The 19,919-nt window shown below is 34.8% G+C and overlaps 1 protein-coding gene across 2 annotated transcripts in view; it reads left to right on the top strand.

Moving 5' to 3' along the window:
• Positions 1 to 1,167: 1,167 nt before the first annotated feature.
• BBS7 (Bardet-Biedl syndrome 7) overlaps positions 1,168 to 19,919 on the top strand; it is a 34,696-nt gene continuing 15,944 nt past the window's right edge. The window contains exons 1-10 of one of the 2 annotated variants that reach the window (XM_033134297.1): positions 1,168 to 1,377; positions 2,951 to 3,016; positions 6,102 to 6,164; positions 7,618 to 7,793; positions 10,478 to 10,664; positions 12,633 to 12,705; positions 13,126 to 13,242; positions 14,828 to 14,958; positions 18,612 to 18,696; positions 19,412 to 19,514. In XM_033134297.1, the coding sequence (XP_032990188.1) occupies positions 1,342 to 1,377; positions 2,951 to 3,016; positions 6,102 to 6,164; positions 7,618 to 7,793; positions 10,478 to 10,664; positions 12,633 to 12,705; positions 13,126 to 13,242; positions 14,828 to 14,958; positions 18,612 to 18,696; positions 19,412 to 19,514 (1,037 nt within the window). In that variant the 5' untranslated portion in view covers positions 1,168 to 1,341. Of the gene's footprint in view, positions 1,378 to 2,950; positions 3,092 to 6,101; positions 6,165 to 7,617; positions 7,794 to 10,477; positions 10,665 to 12,632; positions 12,706 to 13,125; positions 13,243 to 14,827; positions 14,959 to 18,611; positions 18,697 to 19,411; positions 19,515 to 19,919 lie in introns of those variants that run through there. The other variant, XM_033134298.1, reaches the window with a different exon arrangement.

Here is a 19,919-nt window from a genome sequence, read left to right as displayed (position 1 = left end):
ACTGTAAATTTTAAGCCTTCACTCTTGAGTACCTATCTTTTTAAATATTCTGTGTGATATGGGAAGTATGCATAAAGCATTACTAGTAAATACTGACACACATTAGTTGTCTCAAGGAAGAACATTTGTGTAATTATTGAGTTGCTAACTCAACTCGTTGCTTTTCCCATGGAACACGTGTTTTTTGTTTTTGTTTATGTTTTGAAAGCACAACTGAAAAATTATGATTATTCAGAGTTGGGTATTTATTCACTTCCTTGTAAATTCAAGCAGGGAACCTATCATTTCAATAAAACAATTGACATTGTTGCCAATGCTTAAAATTTGAGTCTTTAAGCACAAATTATATGTTCGCAAAATTTGTATGCACCATCTGAGGTTGACAGCTTTCCAATACTACAAATCTCTTCTGATGAAATCCGTGCTGATATGAACAAATGAGATTTTTTTGATGTTGTATAATGAAGCCGCATTCCACATTGCAACTAACTTCTCAAACTACCACTTGTTGAGTTTGGACCAACTTTCCTTCATATACTTAAAAATAACCTACACATACACCAATATATTGAACGCAGAAGTGGATCCGGGACTCCCTTTTACTATTCAGATGGACAGTAAATAGATTTGCAAACAATGCTAGTCTCTTTAGTTTTTTTATTTTAAAAATAGTTACTTTCATTAAAATATGTAATGAGTTTTTTCCAATATATTTTTTAAATTTTCAGTTCTAATTTCGAATATGGAAATATCAACAAATACCTCATATAAACCTAAGGTCTTTGGTGTCCTCTCAATAGTTTGTAAGAGTTTTGTAAAGGGGTCCTTAGCCCAAAGTTTGAGAACTGCTGCTGTAAACTAAGGCCTAGGACGGTGGAACTTAATTCTTTGAAGGACCCTTTCCAATGTCAGAGAAATAGGTCCGAATCTACCCGGGCTTCACATCAAACCTTTACATCCAAAAAGACTTAGAGGTGTGGCTCTGGGCGGCGGTGCGGGTGGAGCCAAGGCTGCGTCTCCGGTCTCCCTGGAAACAACCCTCCCCGAGTCACCTGGACCGTGTCCTCAGGCCCTCTCCGCCTCTGATTGGAGAGGTTACGCCAGTGGGCGGTGCGTCGGGAGAGGGGCGGGGCTTCACTTTCGTCCGGGGCCCACTCGCGTGAACGTATTGACGTCACGCCGAAATCGCTCCCTTGACGCTAGGCGTTTGCATCTCCGTTGAGGTACCTGGAGCTGGGGTCGCTCGTCTGAGGGGACGTGAGCTGTTTCCCCTCAGAGGCCTGAGGTCCGGCAGCCTATCCCTCCCGGCCCGGCGACGCCCAGTGCGTCCGTGTCGCCGTCATGGATCTGAATTTAAACCGAGCGGATTACTTACAGGTAAACCCGAGAGCGGGGGCGGTCGCCGCGCGGGGCGAGACCCGCTCGCTGAGAAGATTCGGTCTTTCCACTGACGTCTGTCCGGGTCGCCCTGAGCGGGTGCGGCGGCGAAGTGGGGGCTGGCCCTCCTCACGGACAGGTCCAGCTCTCCGTGACGGTCCACGGGGACTTGGAAAGAAGCGCACGCCCTCGCGGTGCTGGCGCCCGTGCGTCCTGACGCGACCCTGGAGTCCTCCCCGGGGGCCGCTTCTCCCGGCTGCCGCTCCCTGGGGCCTCTCCCTCCGGAATCCATCTCTACCCAGGCCGCTCTCCCGAGCGCCCCTTATTGCTTACTGTGAGCTGGACCTCACAGCCAGGCCATGATAAAAGCAGCAACCCCCGTTTATGGAGCATCTAGTTTATGCTGCGAGTTGAACACCCGTACATATTTAATCCTCATAAAACTCTCTCAGCTCGTGTTATAGACGATGATGATCCAGGGGCTCAGCGAAGGCAGTTTGCTTAGTTAGCGAGAAGCGATGGAGTTGCTGATTTGAAACAAAGTCCCAGACTCCAGAGCTGGTGTTCTCTCTCTCACACCCCCCTGCCTCTCAGTATTGCGGCCCTCGCCTTTCTGGGCTCCATCGCTTCTTTTTTCAGTAATCCTGTTTTGGCTAATGGTACAGATGTTTGCCCGGTCAAGTTCTCCGGGAGTTTTCTAAGCACTTCCCACCTTAACATTTTCCGTATTCAACTGCTGCAGTTATTTCTTAAATATTTCTTGAATCTGTCCCATTTTCTCCAACTCCATTACCCCCAATTCAGGTTGTCGTCTTCTCTTGCTTGGATGATTGAAACAGCCTCCTAACAGCTCCTAGCTCCAGCTTCTCCCTCCAAGCATCCTTCACATCACTTGCTAGATTGATGTTTCAAAATACAAATCTTATTTTCAACTTTAATACTACTCCTGGATTACAGAATAACATTATGGATATATACTATATGTAAATTCTTTCACGGTCTGTTGTTTTCTCCGACTTGTCTCCCATCTTCCTCCCCTAACTGTGCACTGCTAGTGATAGTTCCCTGCCGAAAAGGCCATGCTGTTGTCATCTTCTGTACCTTTTGTAAAATAATCTTCATCATCAGTTTTACTGGATGTCATTGCCATGAGCGTGTTTGGTATTTTAGCAAAAAATTTTTATTTGTTGCATTTTTAATAATTTCTCTACTTCCAAACATTTTAAATCACTTTACAAAAACTAACAACTATATGAAGTTGTAAAAGAAGTCTTCTGGAAATATTTTTTGTGAAGTATCCTGCCAGTAATGTCACATAATTTTTTTTGGCTTGACAACATAAATTTTGACAAGCGTAAATACTACTATTTTTGGTTGTTTCCTGTATCCTGACTTTCATGGCATATTCCATTAGATAATAAGTTCATCACTGATAATAATTATTTCATATCACTAATTATTGCAATCAAAAGACTCTATAATCTGAATCTGCTGGGCCTTTAAATCTCTGAGGTAAAACTCAGATCACAGTGTGTGAGAAAACATTCAATAAGTGGCTGGTGTGTTTCCTTAGGTGGGAGTGACCTCTCAGAAGACCATGAAACTACTTCCTGCTTCAAGACATAGAGCTACACAAAAGGTACTGTAGAGATACTGATTTCTCCACATCTCCTTAGCTTTGACAGAGGAGAAGTTTATAATTCCTTCTTTATTGGTAAGTTATTCTTTTTAAAATGCTAATGTTAAAATGGAAATGAATTTCTTTAATTTGAACAGAGGTTGGCATGCCAAGGGACATTTACAAACAGTCATTTTCGTGGACACTATAATTATTATGTACAATTAGTAAATAGTATAAACAAACTTGTTAAAACCTTACTCCATTTTCTGGAAATAATTTACTCTGTGCTTATATGCACCAGGTTGTGTATATGAAAGAAGAAATGTAAGACACAACTGAATATAGAGAAAATGTTTTTTTGAGACATTATTGTATTTTAAGAGTACATATTTTGATGTTGAACTTTATATTTAGCAATATTGATTTGATTATTTTTATAAAAATCCTGATTCTATGAGACATGACAATTATAATTTTATAGTAGACTAGTAGGATATTTTAATAGCTGCAAAATAAACACAGTATCCTGATATATTAACATTTTTTTCAAGCTAAATCAATAGATTTCTGATTGTTATTTATTCACTCTACTAGATCAGCATATCTCTGTTAGGTCTCAGGACCCTTTTACACTCTTAAATTATTGAGGGTTCCAAAGAACTTTTGTTTATGTAGATATATCTATCAAGTCTTACTGTATTAAAATTCAAGCTAAAAAATGTTTTCTTTATTATTCTAGTTTAAAAAACTAATAGGCCTATTACGTGTTTACATAATATTTTTATGAAAATATTTTCAAAAACAAAAAAAGAATTTAGTGAGAATAGCAGCACATTTTCTTTAGTCTGGCATAAGCAAAGGTACCTGGATTCTCATGTCTGTTTTCATGTCAGTCTGCTCTGATGTGTTGTTTTGGTTGAAGTATATGAAGAAAATCTAGCTGACACAGATACATAGTTAAAAATAGGGAGGAGTATTTAAATGGCTTTTCCAAATAATTATGGCTCTTCATATTTGATACTACACCTATACTAGACAAGTAGTAGTATCTTAAATACTTAGGTGCAATGTGGAATCTGAAACCATATTGATTAACGTTTCATAATTTGGTACATTAAAATCCATTGGTCACCTGAAATCTATGTAATTTTACTAACAATTGTCACCCCAATAAATTAAAAAAAAATAAAAAAAAATAAACAGACTTTCCAAAGAATTGAAAAAAAAAAAAATCCATTGGTTTGTCTTGTACTTTGAATGGATCTTTTACCCATGCATGAATTTATAGCATCCTGTGATGGTCATTTGAGATTTTTGGTTCATTTGAGTTATACATATTTTCCAAATGTTGACACATTTTGTTATATAATATCAACCTTAGCTCATTTGTTAATATTACTGCTGGTCTCATCAGAAAAGTTATGTATTGAGAAGCTGTTAGTCTCACAGTGGCAGATACAAGACTTTCCAAAGTACTGATTTTCACTTGAAAGCTCTGACTCTACCATTGGTAGCAAACACTGTCAGTTATTTTCTTTTGAAATAACAAACTCACCTCCTTCAATTTTTTTTTAAAAAAATCAGGAAATACCCATGTGTTAATAGCAACAGTTGTTGGTTGTTCCTTTGTTCTTAAAAATGGTGTTTCTTGAAAAAGTGGATAGTTTACCTCATAACTCAAACATTTATACAAGTACTTTTTGTCAGGACTGTTTTGGTATGCAGCAGAAGTGTTTAATGCATGCTTCCTGTTTTCTCACACTAAATATTAAAAAGACATGTATTCAAGGGTCAAGATTTAATAAGATTAATAAATTTCTATTGCTTCATTAAGGATATTCTTATATGAAGCTAGATTTTTTAATTTATTCTCAAATGGTGAAGAAGATTACAGATTACTGGTATAGCTTGGTGTCATTGTTTACTTTCTTGTCAAACACCCTAATTTTACCTACCATTACTTCTGTACCATCATTGCAAATATCAACCTAGTGAAAAGGGAAAAATGAAGATTTAGAAAATAGTGTTGACCAGGCAGATTCTCTAAAAGGTTCTCATTGAATTCCAGGAGTCTAGGAACCACACTTTGGAAATCCCTGTAATACATTATTGTTTTATAAATTGTTGGATAAATGTATTGTCAGAAAATCAAAACCTTAACTATTCTTGTGTATTTTTTCATCTGAAAAGAAATCTCTGCCAGTACCAAAGATCCATAAATCTCCTTAAAATATGAACATAATTATTTGTGACTGTTCACTGTTTTAGGGAGAAAGTCCACAGCTTTCATCAAATACATAAAGGTAATACAGGAAGTTAAAAATCAGTGGCCTAAAAACAGAATCTGCGCAATATCAACTTTTTGATATTTGAGACTTGTTTTATATCCTAATACTTGGCCAATTTTCTATTCTTCCTCTGTGCTTGATTCTTGGGATGGGTGGCTTTATTTACTATTTATACACACACACATAGCCCTACATATATACATATGTGCATATATTAGATCAAAGGTAGTTGTTTTTCTGGTTCTTTTGTCTTGATTATCAATTTCTGAGAAAGAAATGTTAAAATCTCGCTCTATATTTATTCAGAATAATCCATTGGCCACATTGGGTAATTGATAATTGTTGAAACTGAGTGATGGATACATGGGAATTCATTATAACATTCTGTCTACTTTTGCATGTTAAAATTTTTCCATTAAAAAGGTTTAAAAAATATCAAATAGGTCAGTCACAACCTTATTTGATAATCTCTTTTAAAAATCAATCTTAAAATATTCTTATGCTCCAGTTAAGAAAAAAAAAATTACATCCCCCCCATTCCGCTTGGCATTTCTGTCCCTAGTCTCTTGTGCTGTTTACATTGTAGGAACAGAATATATGGCCATCTACTTCCGTAGCGACTCTGCATGACTTTCTCTTTGACGCTTTTCTATAATTCTTTGGAGGATTGTTTTTTTTGTAGGGCTGTCTTTCCTAGATTTTTTTAATCTTTGCTTTTAAAAATCATAATTTATATATTGAGAATCTTGTTTTCTTCATTTATAGTTAATAGTGCATAATAATAGTAATTTGAGATTCTCTTCACTCTATTACAGGTAGTTATTGGAGATCATAGTGGTGTAGTTACCTGCTTTGGCATGAAGAAAGGAGAAGCAGTGGTATGTATGGGTTTTAGTTTTAGGAGGAAAAAAGATTTTAAAAGAAAAACACTACTTATTGAATAATCCTAGGTTAAAAATTTTCTAAAATACTATGAAAAGTGGGTTTTGAGGGAAGTAGTTCTATGAAGTATGAGGCGACACAGCCCAAGAGTCATTTGTCAGTTATTTGTAAAACACCTTTGATAGTCTAGGGTGGTTTATTAGTTTCCTATGCTGTGTAACAAAGTACCTCAAATTTAGGGGCTTAAAATAGCACACATTTATCATCTTACAGTTTCTGTGGGTCATGGCTTCAGTGTAGATATCAGCCAGGCTCTGTTCCTTTTGGGAGCTCGCAGTCCTTTTCCAGGCTGACATGGTTGTTCTCTGCTCTTGTAGGACTGAAGCCCCCACTTTATTGCTGTCTGTAAGCCAGGACCTGCTCTCAGCATCTTGAGGCCACCACAATTCCCTGCTATATAGTCCTCTCACAGGCTCTCTCACAACATGGTGACTTAACTTCTTCAGACCAACAGGCAAATCTGTCCAGTCTGCTAAGATGGCGTCATCACATCACATCACATCACATCGCATCGCATCACAACATAACATAACACATAACATCATAGAAGTTACTATACCATCACCTTTGCCATTTAATGGAACCTGATCAGGGAAGCGATTAGTATGTCATCATAGTCACAGACCATAGTTTACACGTGATGGGTGTGAGATGTGAACTCTTATATTTATTATACCTTATATGGAATTTACAAAAAGATGAAGATGGCGAAAATTATCAGAAACTCAGTGTTTCCATTATTCACATGTCCTCTTAGATATTTTGCTCTCTGTGTATAAAGTCATGGGGGGAGGGGAAGAATCTGATGACAGTAATAAAATGGAAAATAACCAGGAAGAAATTGATGATACAAATGTTTCCCATTAAATAGAGAAATATTAAGTGAAACATTCAGGTTTCCAGAAAATTCTATAGACATTTATTTATACCACTAAAACTTATAAAAACTGTAAAGAAATCAGGAGAGATTATTTTTAAAAGGTGGGGAAAGTGTAAAAACCTGTCCATTGGAAGCAGTTGAGGAATCTTATTAAAATGCAGTGTTTCACTCCATAGATCTGGGGTTGGGCCTGACATTCTGCATTTTTAAGAAAGTTAATGATATAGTTCACTAGCTAATACTTGGTGAACCCTACTTTGAGTTGCAAGAGTTTAGATTTTAGTGGTGTCACTGAAATATGTGTAGGAATAAGTATTCTAAAGTTAGAATATATTTAGCAAAAAAACCCAGAAGACCTACTGAAGTAAATCCATGTGTATCTAAAGGTATTTTTATATAGTAGAACAATAATATTTTTCTAAGTTTAAAAATGACAGCATTTTTACAATAAAGGAAAATGCTTACAATAAATCTGTGTACTTAATTTTTTTTCTCATTGATTTTTGCAGGCAGTGTTCAAGACTTTACCCGGGCAGAAGATTGCAAGACTGGAACTAGGAGGGGTTCTTAACACACCACAGGAGAAAATTTTTATTGCTGCAGGATCTGAGATTAGAGGATTCACAAAGAGAGGAAAACAGTTCCTCTCCTTTGAAACAAACCTCACTGAAAGCATTAAAGCTATGTATGTTTATTCTGTTTTTATTTTTACTTACCCATTTATAATATTTTGGACAGGTGACACATTTGATTAAGTATCATATCTTAATAGGTTTTCTGGGAAATAAAATTGACTAAAGGTACTTTGTTAGTCAGAAATTAAATTTGACCTACAATCTGTATAAAATCCATTGGTTGTTGAAATGTTGTCTTTTTAAAATAGTATTTATATATTTTTGACTAGTTGGTTCAGTTATGATTTAAGATCAAGGTATAAAAGGAAAAAAAGAAAGAAATCTCCCGATATTTAAGTTTCTGTTTCTTTGCTATCTCTAGTAGTTCTGGTTTTGAGGTAGTATCATTTTCTTAAAAGGCTGGCAATCAAAGTTGGTGACTACCAATAGGGTATAATTTCAGGTGACTCAGGTAAAACTCTAAGTGAGTAAATAGCTCCCTTAATGGCTTCCTGAAATGTGAAATTTTGCAATTAAAATTTTAGTTTTTGAATCATGGACTGGAAAGGGATTTAAAGTTCATCTTATCCACTGTTCCTCAAATCTACTACTTAGGAGACTCCCTTGGAAGCTTAAAACAGTAGATTCTTTGTCCTACCTCACACCTGCAAAATCAGAATTATTAGGAGTAGGTTAAAAGCAAAAAGTTCTTCATTTGAATCTGATGCAGCCAGGCCTCAGTTTGGAAACTACTGATTCAGTCCAGAGTTCTGTGTAATGCATAGCTCCCCTGTATAATTCTGTATACTGCACAGTACATGTCCAATGTCTGGGCTGTAAAACATTGGCTTGGTGAGATTAGATAAGAAGTAAACAATGGCAAGCGGTTCAACCAGAATATAATACTTTTAAAAAAAAAAATTTTATTGGGGAATATCGGGAAACTGTTTCTCAGCTCCAAGTCGTTGTCCTTCAGTCTAGTTGTGGAGGGCGCAGTCAGCTCCAAGTCTAGTTGCCGTTTTCAATCTTTAGTTGCAGGGGGCACAGCCCACCATCCTATGGTGGGAATTGAACCAGCAACCTTATTGTTGAGCGCTTATGCTCTAACCAACTGAGCCATCCGGCAGCCCCTCCAGAAGCCCAGCGGCAACTCATTGTCTTGGTCTAGTTGTAGAGCTCACTGGCCCATGTGGGAATCATCCAGGCAACCCTTTTGTTCAGAGCTCGTGCTCTAACCAACTGAGCCACCCAGCTGCCCCCAGAATATAATACTTTTGAAATGCTTTTGTAGATAGGCATGGCCAGTGATAATTGTGAAATACTAAAATCAAAGTAATAATTATTAGCATACCTCCACATTCAGAAAGGTGTATGGACAGAGATGGGAAAATAAGGAGTTTCCCAGCCAATCGTCTCTTTACCTAGTTTCTTAAATGTTTTTACTGGAGTGGCAAAGGTGGGATGATAAGGTTCTTTGCCCAGCTTTTGAAAAATTATCTGAATCTCCACATTTTTATATGGTTGTATAGGATGAAAAGGTTATAACTTGAAAATATTCAATAAGGAAGTTGATCGCTTATAAAATTGGTTACCATTCACACATCTTTCCTGGCTTACTGCTTCTATGTGTCTCACTCTTGTCAATAATAGTGACTCCCAAGCAGTACTTTGGACAATGTAATGGAAGTATAATGCCATTACAGATTTCACATGAAATTTCAAACCTTAAAAAAGATAGGAAATTTCATTGGGTCGATAGAAATATCAAGAGCATTACTGAAATCATATGCAGAGCCACAAAGTGAGGCCACCTAAACAATAACTGAAACTGAGAAAATCAGTGAGATCATTATATAAAGGAATAAATTTAGTACCCCCCAAATTTTAAATATACCTTAGAGGTCACGAAATAGGTAAAACCTTCCAATAAAACCACAGTATCCTCTTATTATGATCACATGATAGTAGCAATCTAGAAGTGAAAGATAACATTTTTGTCCAAAAATTTCAGCTCCCCAGTGAAAACTTGATTCAGTTTTAAGAATTGCAACCTAGTTGTGACTGTTATATTAAATTTTACTAAATATAATTTAAAATGAACTTGTTTTCATTTCTTTATTCAAAATAAAATTCTAATTTAGTCATTTTTTTCCCACTGTTTGTCATTTAGTTTAAAGTAGGTTGCCTTCAAATAGCCTTTTCTAAGCAATATAGTGTGGTAATAAGAAAACTAACTCTACAGCTAAAAACTACCTGAGTTGCAGTCTACTAGTAGTTGTGTGCCATTAGGCAAGTCACTTAACATTTTGTTATTCACCTGTAAAAAGGGTTAATAATGATCCCTAGTTTATGGAGTTCTGATGATTGAGTTAACTGATGTAAATCACTCAGGACAGTGCTTGCCACGTACTACACATTCAAAAGTGGTTGCTGTTTGACATGTTTGTCTTCAGTATAGATAATTAAATTATCATTCTTTGTTTTCAGTTTTCTGACTTCAATTTTTGAGAAGCCTGAGGCCTTAAGATCCTTATTTTCAGCTTTCAAAATCAGTGTTATACCAAAAAGCTAGAAATTAAATAGGGGGAGGGGGAATCAAACAAAACAAAACAAAACCCAAAACTGTTCTCCAAGTCTGTGATAAAATGATAGTAAACTGTTTAAACTTTTATTTTTATCTGATAAAAAAATCAGGAGTTTTCTGTGCTTATTTTAGAAGAACATGGATGTCTTAAATTACTTTTAATGTCCTTAGGCACATATCTGGCTCAGACCTCTTTCTCAGTGCAAGTTACATCTATAACCATTATTGTGATTGCAAAGACCAACATTATTACCTTTCTGGGGACAAAATCAATGACGTCATCTGCCTTCCAGTGGAAAGATTACCTCGTATTACACCGGTATTGGCCTGCCAGGACAGAGTTCTCAGAGTTTTACAGGTTGCTGTTATTTGCATTTTTGTAATTTTTCGTAATTTAGGTAAATGAATGTTGATAAACAATGTGTACTTGAGATAAATTACTTTATTGATTTCTACCACTTTAAATGTCCTGCTTAACTGAAAAAAAATTTTAATATTTTAATTGATAATCTAATTTTTTTACTTGAGGCAAATGTGTTCAGATCTTTGGCAAGATTTTAGAGAGACATATATGAATGAAAGGACAATTCCTCACACACACACACTCACACACACACACACACACACACACATAATTTTTGAGCTAATATAATCACAATGGAGTACCAGGGTTTTTTTGTTTGTTTTTTTGATGTTTTTCTGCTTTATTCCTCCATCACCCTCCCCTCTCCCAAAAAATCACATTAAATGAGGAAATTGGGTTTAAGAGAGGTAGTTAGGCTTTAACAAGGGATAGTTGAGATCAGGCTTGTATCATTTGAATTTATCCACTGTTTATGACAGTATGTGGAACAGAATAAGCACTTAGTAAATATTTGTTAGATAAGTAAATGAGTGATAGATTGGAAAACTGAAAACCACAATTGGCTAAAACAACTACGTAAGGCCATTGTTATTAGTAATAATAGTTATAACTATGTCTTCTTGAAAGTGACTTTCAATAAAATACACACATACACACACACACACACACACACACATCCAGGACCCATCAAATAAAGTTTAAGTGCAGGTAACATAACAGGTGGATTAATTGGTTCAGAAATTTAGGCTGATGATAGTGCAGCTGAACGAAAGTCTAGCTGTTCATCCTGTGCCTCCACAGGCTATCTCACTCTTCAGAATTTCATAGCCATATAACAATTTCTTGGCATCAGCCCTTTTATAAAAGGAAAAATCCAGTGGCTCTATCAGGTTTTTTCTTTTTTTTCTTCCTAAGGGGAATTAAAGGTTCATTCTGGAGGCATGAATGATAATTTCTCCCCTTACCTGTGCTCCCAAATATGAGTTGTTTGAATAAGGCTTTTAGCCGGAGCTGGCTAGCATTCAATAGATTCTGCTTTGTTTAACAGCAAGAGGTTCCTATGTTTATTGTAAAAAAAAAACAAACCAAAAACACTAAGGATTTATGGAAAGCAAGAAATTAGTCTTTCCTCTGCCCTGCACACATCTCCTGCTCCCCATCTGCCTTTCTAGGCAATCTTGCCCCAGAGGTAGCCTTTTTTAGATAGTCTTGTGTATATTCTTTTGTGTTTATATAGTTATATGTAGATATCTGTAAACTTTTAAATGTTATTTTAAATGAAAGAAAGCATATGCCTCTTATATGTCCTTTATATATTTGATTTTTTACTATAATTTTGCGATTTTTTTCATCGAATGGTTTATCATAGATATCTTTTCCATGTGAGTATAAGTACTTCTACCTCATTCTTTACAGTTTCACAAATACTATGCCCTACATAAAAGCATTACAAGTGGCAAAATTGAAAAAAAGACAGATAAAAGGACCTGCCTTGTTTTCTTATCTAAATAGCAGGCCATTCTGCCTCTCACTGAAGTGGATTTGGGAAATACCCAAAGGCAAGGCCAAAATTTTCCTTAGAAAGTGACTTTGGATATGTTTAAGTATTTGAATGTGCAGCTATGTTAAAGCCCTTGAGTTAGGACAAAAAAAACGTGTTCCTGAAAGTGTTGTTAGGAGAGTTTACCAGTGTCAAGTTTTCAGGCAAATAGAGTATTTAAAATGAAAAATATTGAAAGTGGAGAGTATTTTAAATATTTCTCTTATTGATCTTTGCATTTTATTTTAAAATGAGTTAACACGTGCAAAATTGCTAACAAGTACACATTGGTATTTGTGACCTAATTTTTTCAGCAGTTTTATTCTAGAGTTCTTTATATGAATATTGATGTTATCTCTGAGTGCCTGTATCAGTTTAACTTTGCATTCTGTTTCACTTTTAAAATACTTGTACTCCTTCAGGGATCTGATGTGGTATATGAAGTTGAAGTTCCTGGCCCACCTACTGTTCTAACTCTGCACAATGGAAATGGCGGTAATCGGGATTTCATTTTTTTCACAATCAAATAAGGGAGTGCCTTATGTTAAGTCTAGACATTTCGGGTTTTTAATCATTTAACTATCTATTAAGGGAAAACGGGAAATTGTAGGAAGAACATTTTTCATGAACTGGAATTGACATGGTGGATGTCTGATAACTTGCAGTAACTTATAGTAATGACTTATTGAACTTTAATTTTCAGTTTTCTCATCTTAAAGTTAAATGATAAGGAAGGGTGTTACCTCTTACCATTGTAAAGTTCTGTGAATATATAACCATCCTCCCAAATTAAGTTTTCTGTCTTTATATTTTTAAATGAGATTTTTACATGAACGTCAATATATATGAAAAATTTTAATCTTAAAGAGATGAGTTGTGGGATAAATATAATATGTTGATTTTAATTATAACTAGGTGACTCTGGAGAAGACCTTTTGTTTGGAACATCAGATGGAAAACTTGGGCTTATTCAGATCACTCCATCCAAGCCAATACACAAGTGGGAAATTCGAAATGAGAAAAAGAGGGGAGGTATGTTTTTGATGTAGTGCATATTCTGAAATTTTGGTGATTATTAAATAAAATATCCTAGATTATATAGTTCATTCTGTTTTATTTATTCAGAGTATTGTATATAGCAAACTTAGCAAGTCACAGAGCCACCTCATACATTCACTTAGCAGGGCTATCATATTTTTGGCATAAATTATTAAAGTAAAACATGCTAATAGTAATTTGGGATGGATAGGCTCTTATGTGCTTAATGTCCATCTATAACATCATTTTATGCTCAAACCCATGTTTCATTGTTTGGTGTAGGGAATGAATTGGAATTGGGGAGTACGTGGTATGAGGCAAGGAAGAAGTGCGGCGGATCAGGGAATAGTCCTGTTTCTAAGGAATTTCTGCTTTCTAAGGGGAATTTGTATCTGACTTGGTAGGTAGTGAGATAACTATAAGTACAGCATGTTTATTCATATATTTATTCCTCCAACAAATACAGGTTAGGAGAGAGGATAAACCAATAAGTAAATTAGATAGCTTCAACTAGTCACCTAAAGAAAATATAACAGGGTAATGTGCTAGAGAGTGATGGGTAGAAGGAGGAGGCCTACTTTTAGAATGGGTGGTCATGGGAGGTGCTTTATAAGAGGTGAAATTTGAGCTCAGATCTGATTGATAAGAAAAGGAGTTAGTAATGTAAAGATTTTGGGGCAAAAAATGTTCCAGAAAGATGAAAAAATAAGGACAAAAGACCTGAGGCAGAGGTAAACATGATTCATTTGAGGAGCAGTAGGAAGACCAGTGTGGCTAAATGCATCAGCGCAGAGTTGAAGTCAGAGAGGCAGGGTAAGACCAAATCGTTTAGGTCCCTGTGTGCCTCGGAGAAGAGTTTGCATGTTAATCTAAGTGCAGTGCGAAGTCACTGGAGAGTTGTAAGTGGGACGTGACATGATCTAATTTACCAAAACAAAACAAAAGTGGACAGAGAATGGATTTTGGAGGAAGCAGATCAAAATTGGAAGCATGGAGGTCAGTTAAGAAGTTTTTGTTGTAGTTGTTATAATTTATCCCGGTCTAGGCTGGATATGCCAGTAGCTTGGACTAGGCTAATGGTAGTTGGGAATGGAAAGAAGGAGTATATATTTTGGAGGTAGAGATGATAGAATTTGCTAATGGGTTTGATGTGGGAAGTGAGAAAAAAAGAGAGGAATCAGAGATGCAGTCTAGATTTTTAGCCTAGGAAATCCCCCGAGATGAGGGGAGTCTGGGGAAGGAGCATTATTGTTGGAGTGTGATGAAGAGGGGGATAAAGAGTTTTGTTTGGGGCACGGAAAGTTTGAGATGCAAACGGATGTCTCAAAGAAGAGGCTGAATAGGGACTTGGATAGATGAGTCTGCAGCTCTGCGGAGGGGCAGAGCTGGAGATGGAAACTTAGGGGCCATTGCCACGTAGATTATATTTAAAGCCTTGGAAATGGATGGATGTGGATGGAAAAGAAAAGGACACTTGAATATGCTCCAAGTTTTTGTTGTTTTTGTCCCCCAGGGTCATGCTTACTTGGCTATAATATTAGTTTTATTAACAACTTATCACTTATATTCTTTTTTAAAGGTGTTTTATGTGTTGACAGCTTTGACATTGTGGGTGATGGGGTTAAAGATTTACTTGTTGGGAGAGATGATGGAATGGTGGAAGTTTATAGCTTTGATAATGCAAATGAGCCTGTCCTACGATTTGATCAGGTAAGTTCATTTTTAAAAAGACTGTATCTGCTTATTATCCATCAAATAATTACAGAGATGACTGTGATGGTTTGGGTTTTATTATACATTAAAATCTCGTTTTGGCCTAAAATATTGCTGCCTTGATGTTATCAAAATCTCTAGACTACTCTTGTGTTTGAATAATAGACTGTTGCCTTCAAGCTGAATAATAAATTATTTTTTCATTTGGATTCTAAATATTGTATATATAAAGTATTAAACATTTTGCCTAAGTTTTTATAATACGTGATAGATTATAGGAATAACATATGTAACATACGCGTCTGTTTGGGTAACATAAATGAGACTGTTTTTTAAAGTAATAACGTTTCAAGAATAAGCTTCATATTGTTAGGACAATATAAAAAATATCCTTAAGCAAAGAGGCAAAAAGTAGCAATTTCACTTTTAGCCAACCAAAGGTCCACTGTATAAGAATTACTTGGTAAGAGTAATTTTCATTTCACAAATTTTAAATGTAATTAAGCTTGTTTACCCCAAGGTACAGAGTCACATGGAGAAGCATTCTGGTATAAGCTGAATCTTTCATTTTCATGAAGTGGGAATTCTCCAGTTCAGGGTTTCTCCATCCTGCTTCATGCAGTATGCACTGAGGCTTTTTTATTTAAAAAAGCCATAACTCAGTTCAACTTTTCTTTTTTGTCTAATTTCTCTAATAATTATACCACCCAGTCCCAACTTTAACTGTAGATCAGCACATACAGATGTTTCGGTGTATAAAGTATATTATATAGATAATATGGGGATAAAAATATTCGACTTATTTTCTAAATTTATTTCATATTTGTTCATCTCACTTTGGTATAAAAAGTCATCTTGCTAATGATGCAAAAAACAGTTTAGGCTTAAAAACCTATAATAACGCTTTGTTGGTAATCTCCTGTATTTTTCTCATCAACCCCTGAGAAACTTTCCTATTTAAGACCCTAAATCTCCGCTTTGACTTCTGTTCCAAACTCCAGTAATGACATCGCATTTCCCTGCTTTGCTGGGTGTGACACTAAGAAATCTTTTTCCTGTTCGTCTGATGGCAGAGGTACTCTTTCAGGTTCTGTTAAGGCTGCAAATACACTGCCTCATCTTGGATTCATGCCATTACTTTATTGTTTTCTTAATCACAAGTCCTCTTATCTGACGCAGTCTGGACTAATGGTTGGTTAATCAAAAAAAGTTAAGGAGCAAATCATAAAAAGAATATATTAATATATATATACCTTAAACATCATATTTTAACTTAAGCTTATAAATAGATATTCATTTGTCAATATTTTGAGGAAAGAGCAAGGTCTATTTTTGTGTGTTTAGTTCCCTGATTGGCAGTCCATGTTGTTATTCACGTAAACTATATCTATACTATATTAGCTAGTCTCCTGCTTTACAGTTACATGATTTTTCAAAAAAAGATAAGTTGAATTAGTTAAATCTACAACTCTGAGAGACTTTTACAAAAATGTACTTGAAGTACATTAAGATAAATGAATTTTTTAAATGTATAAGCAAAAACATAGAAATTAACAATTTTTTTATTTTTGTAACTTTTGAGTACATTGGGTTAATTAAGGTACTTCTAAATGAATGAAAAAAATAAAAATTATAATTAATAGCCACCCAATAAACCACTCAGGAGGTGAGAAAGTGTGTGACTCTATTGACTGCGTAAGATATCCTTCTCTAAGTTAGATGGTTTCCATTATTTTTCTTTCGATAAATTGAAGGGGAACCTAATCAAGTTGCAGACGATATGCCACTAAAAAACATTTTTGGGGGTAGATCAATGGGTAATTTTAGCTATATAACTTGGAAAATGTTTAAAGAATTGAGTGAACTTTCTATAACAAAATTTCTTTTATTCTCATCAACATCTTTATATGACGTAGTTGATTAATGCTATATCTATGAAAATGAAAAATAGGAATAGAATTGATGTTCAACCTAGTCTTATTGTAGTAATATATAAATAATATTCATTTGTGATGCATGAATAATTTGGAAGGAAAAAGATAATCTCATTTATCTGATGAGATTCATTTCCTATAGAATTTTGCTTTTGTATTAATTATTTACTAAAACTTGTAAATTTGTCTTCATCAGTTGTGTAATACTAATTATAATGATAGAAATTCCTAATGCTTAAACCTTTATGATCACAGAAGATAAACCATTTCAATTATTTTTTCTTGGTTGCAGAAAAGTATAAATTTCAAGCATATGAGTACATTTCATTAAAATAAATATGTGTGGGGGAAGTAGAATGGAAGGAAACAAGAATTCAAGGAGAAAAAGGAACAATGTAAAATTCCCTACTTTTAAAGAGGGATTTGTTTCTCCATTTTTTAAGCCAATGATTGTGTATGTAAATTTGTCCTGGTATTTAGATTCATTGGGCATGATTACAGAATGTGACAGCTTTATTTTAAAGTGACAATCTTTAAAACTTCCCGAAATTACATTCTTTGTAACTATTTAAAGTTGTGATGAAAAATCTAAAAGGCAGCTTATAAATGTACAAGGGGGTGCATAGTTATTTTTCAGAATAACTTTAGTGGGAACATGAAAAGAAAGTTTTGAAGGCTTCAAGTGTACATATGTGAGATCCACTTGTTAAAAAAAAAAGAAAAAGAACTTTTTTGCAAATTTATAAACCTTTGTTACTTGACTCTCTCAGGTACTCATCTCCGGAAAGGCTAAGATAGCCTGATTTGCAGAATAGCTCTAAGGTTTGCCTCCTACAAGAAGGATGACGAGAACTAGAATTTTTAATGCTAGTTTTTTAATCCATTTTTCTATCTTCTCCTTTAAAACAATGTTTCTTAGCCTTTCCTGATAAGAATTACCTAGCAGAGTTTTTCAAACTACTAGTCAAACCGATTAGTGTGTTGCCAACACTTTTTTTTAAACGAAATAGAATGGATTAGAATATATCAGCATGTAATACAAACCTTTTAATTTATGTCTGTTGTTTTACACGTTCATGCGTGATTGTATACCAGATTGCAATATAAAATATACTACTTGCTTTCCAAATAGCTTGAAAACCACTGATCTGGAGTGTTTGTTAAAAATACAGATTGTTAGTTGACTCACTCAAGTGATTATTATCAGACAAGTTTGGAAAGTATTGCTTGAAAGAGCTATAAAGCCTGAACTTTCTGAAAAACTTGCTTTCTCTCTAAAGTAGCAAATTTCTCAAAGGTTCCTCATAGGGTATGATCTTCTGTATTCATCAAGAAATCTATTTGGAGAAAACACATGAGAGGTGGTCTGTGGAATTCAGATAATAGACTAAACGTTTTGAGAGTTTTGCTTATGTCATTTTAAAAATACTCTATTATATAAGTAACCCATTTTCGGTCATTAGGTGACTCCTGTAGCTGAGTGGGACACACAAATATATGAGTCACTTTTAGTCTTTTCTCCAAATGTGAAAACACTGAAATTTTCTGACATTTGTGCAGGATTTTTGCCTTTCCAATCTCAGTGTCTGCACGTAATAAGTATTCAGTAATTATATGTTGAATGTCTGGAGACAGGAAAATACATTTTGTGGCTTATTTTAACATGTGTGAAATTTTTAGTTACTAATGAAGTGCTTGATCTTGAATTTATTTTAGGCCTTGTCGGAAAGTGTCACATCTGTCCAGGGAGGTTGTGTAGGGAAGGATGGCTATGATGAAATCGTGTTGTCCACATATTCAGGTAAGGTAAGTGGTAGGAGGTAGTTGAAGAAAAAAATCGGTAATGAAAAATATAAATAAATAGCTTTTGATGACTTTTTTAAAAAGTGGTATTACTAACTCACTCTTATCTACAGCATTAAAAGATTTATTGGTTAAAAAATGAAGGAAGGAGTGGGCAGATTGATTTACAAAACAGTTAATATTTAAATAATAGTTTTTAAGAGTGCCTGGCATCTTACTAATATCTTTAAATGTTCAATGATATTCTTTGGTTTAAAAACAAATTTATGTTTTGTTACTGAATACATTTCTCATTAAAACTTGCTTGCTTTTGAGTAGGTCATTTTTGCGTTCTTACAGTAGTTATACAAGATTTTAACTTTCCATGAAAATAATTGTTGAAAAACAATTCTTTTTCATCAGCTATTTTTGCATTTGCTAGAATGTGTTGACTTATTCCATACTTGAAAACTAAAATTGTAAATTAAGAAGTGAAAGATTTCCTTAATCATAGTATTACAGTATTTTAGGCAAAGCAAAAATAGTATCACAGAATGCTGACATCATTTCTTTATGGTTTGAATATTTTCCAGGGTGAATTCTTTTGTGTTTTGTTTTGTTTTGTTTGAAGAGGAATAAGCGAGGCTGATGGTGGTGGACAAAGGGGCATGTAGATGGGGTTTCTGTGAACAGCAGCAGCACTGATGGTACACGATTCTAACTCCTTTCTACAGGCTGGGTTACAGGTCTGACAACAGAGCCTGTTCATAAGGAAAGTGGACCAGGAGAGGAACTGAAAATTAATCAGGACATGCAAAATAAAATTTCTTGTTTACGGTAATTTTGGATTTTTTTGTTTGCCTTTTTATTTTTCATTTCACGAAGTGTATGGTTGTTTATTACTTATACATGCAGTATATTTTATTGGAAATAATTAATATAATTAATGAAAGTTTATCAGTTAGAGAAAATTAGCAGTAAGTGCTGATTAATATTTTAGAGTTAGAAATATACTTTTTGTATACTTTATTCTATGTCGACTTTATTTAGATCAAGAATTATGTTTTTGCATTTGTTTAGTTATAGATAATTGTAGTGTTTGGATTTTTTTCCCACAGACATTAGAAAGAAACTAACACAGATGGCTGTGTTCCTCATTAATTCTAATGTCCACTACTCCTATGGGCTTTTCTGAATGTGTAACTTTGGCTTCTAAGTTTTCTTACTGGATGTGAGAGATGT

The sequence above is a fragment of the Rhinolophus ferrumequinum genome, chromosome 18 (assembly GCF_004115265.2).
Source record: "Rhinolophus ferrumequinum isolate MPI-CBG mRhiFer1 chromosome 18, mRhiFer1_v1.p, whole genome shotgun sequence".
Lineage (NCBI taxonomy): Eukaryota > Metazoa > Chordata > Mammalia > Chiroptera > Rhinolophidae > Rhinolophus > Rhinolophus ferrumequinum.
Note: the sequence above shows the minus strand (reverse complement) of the source record. Positions and strands in the feature narration are given on the sequence as shown.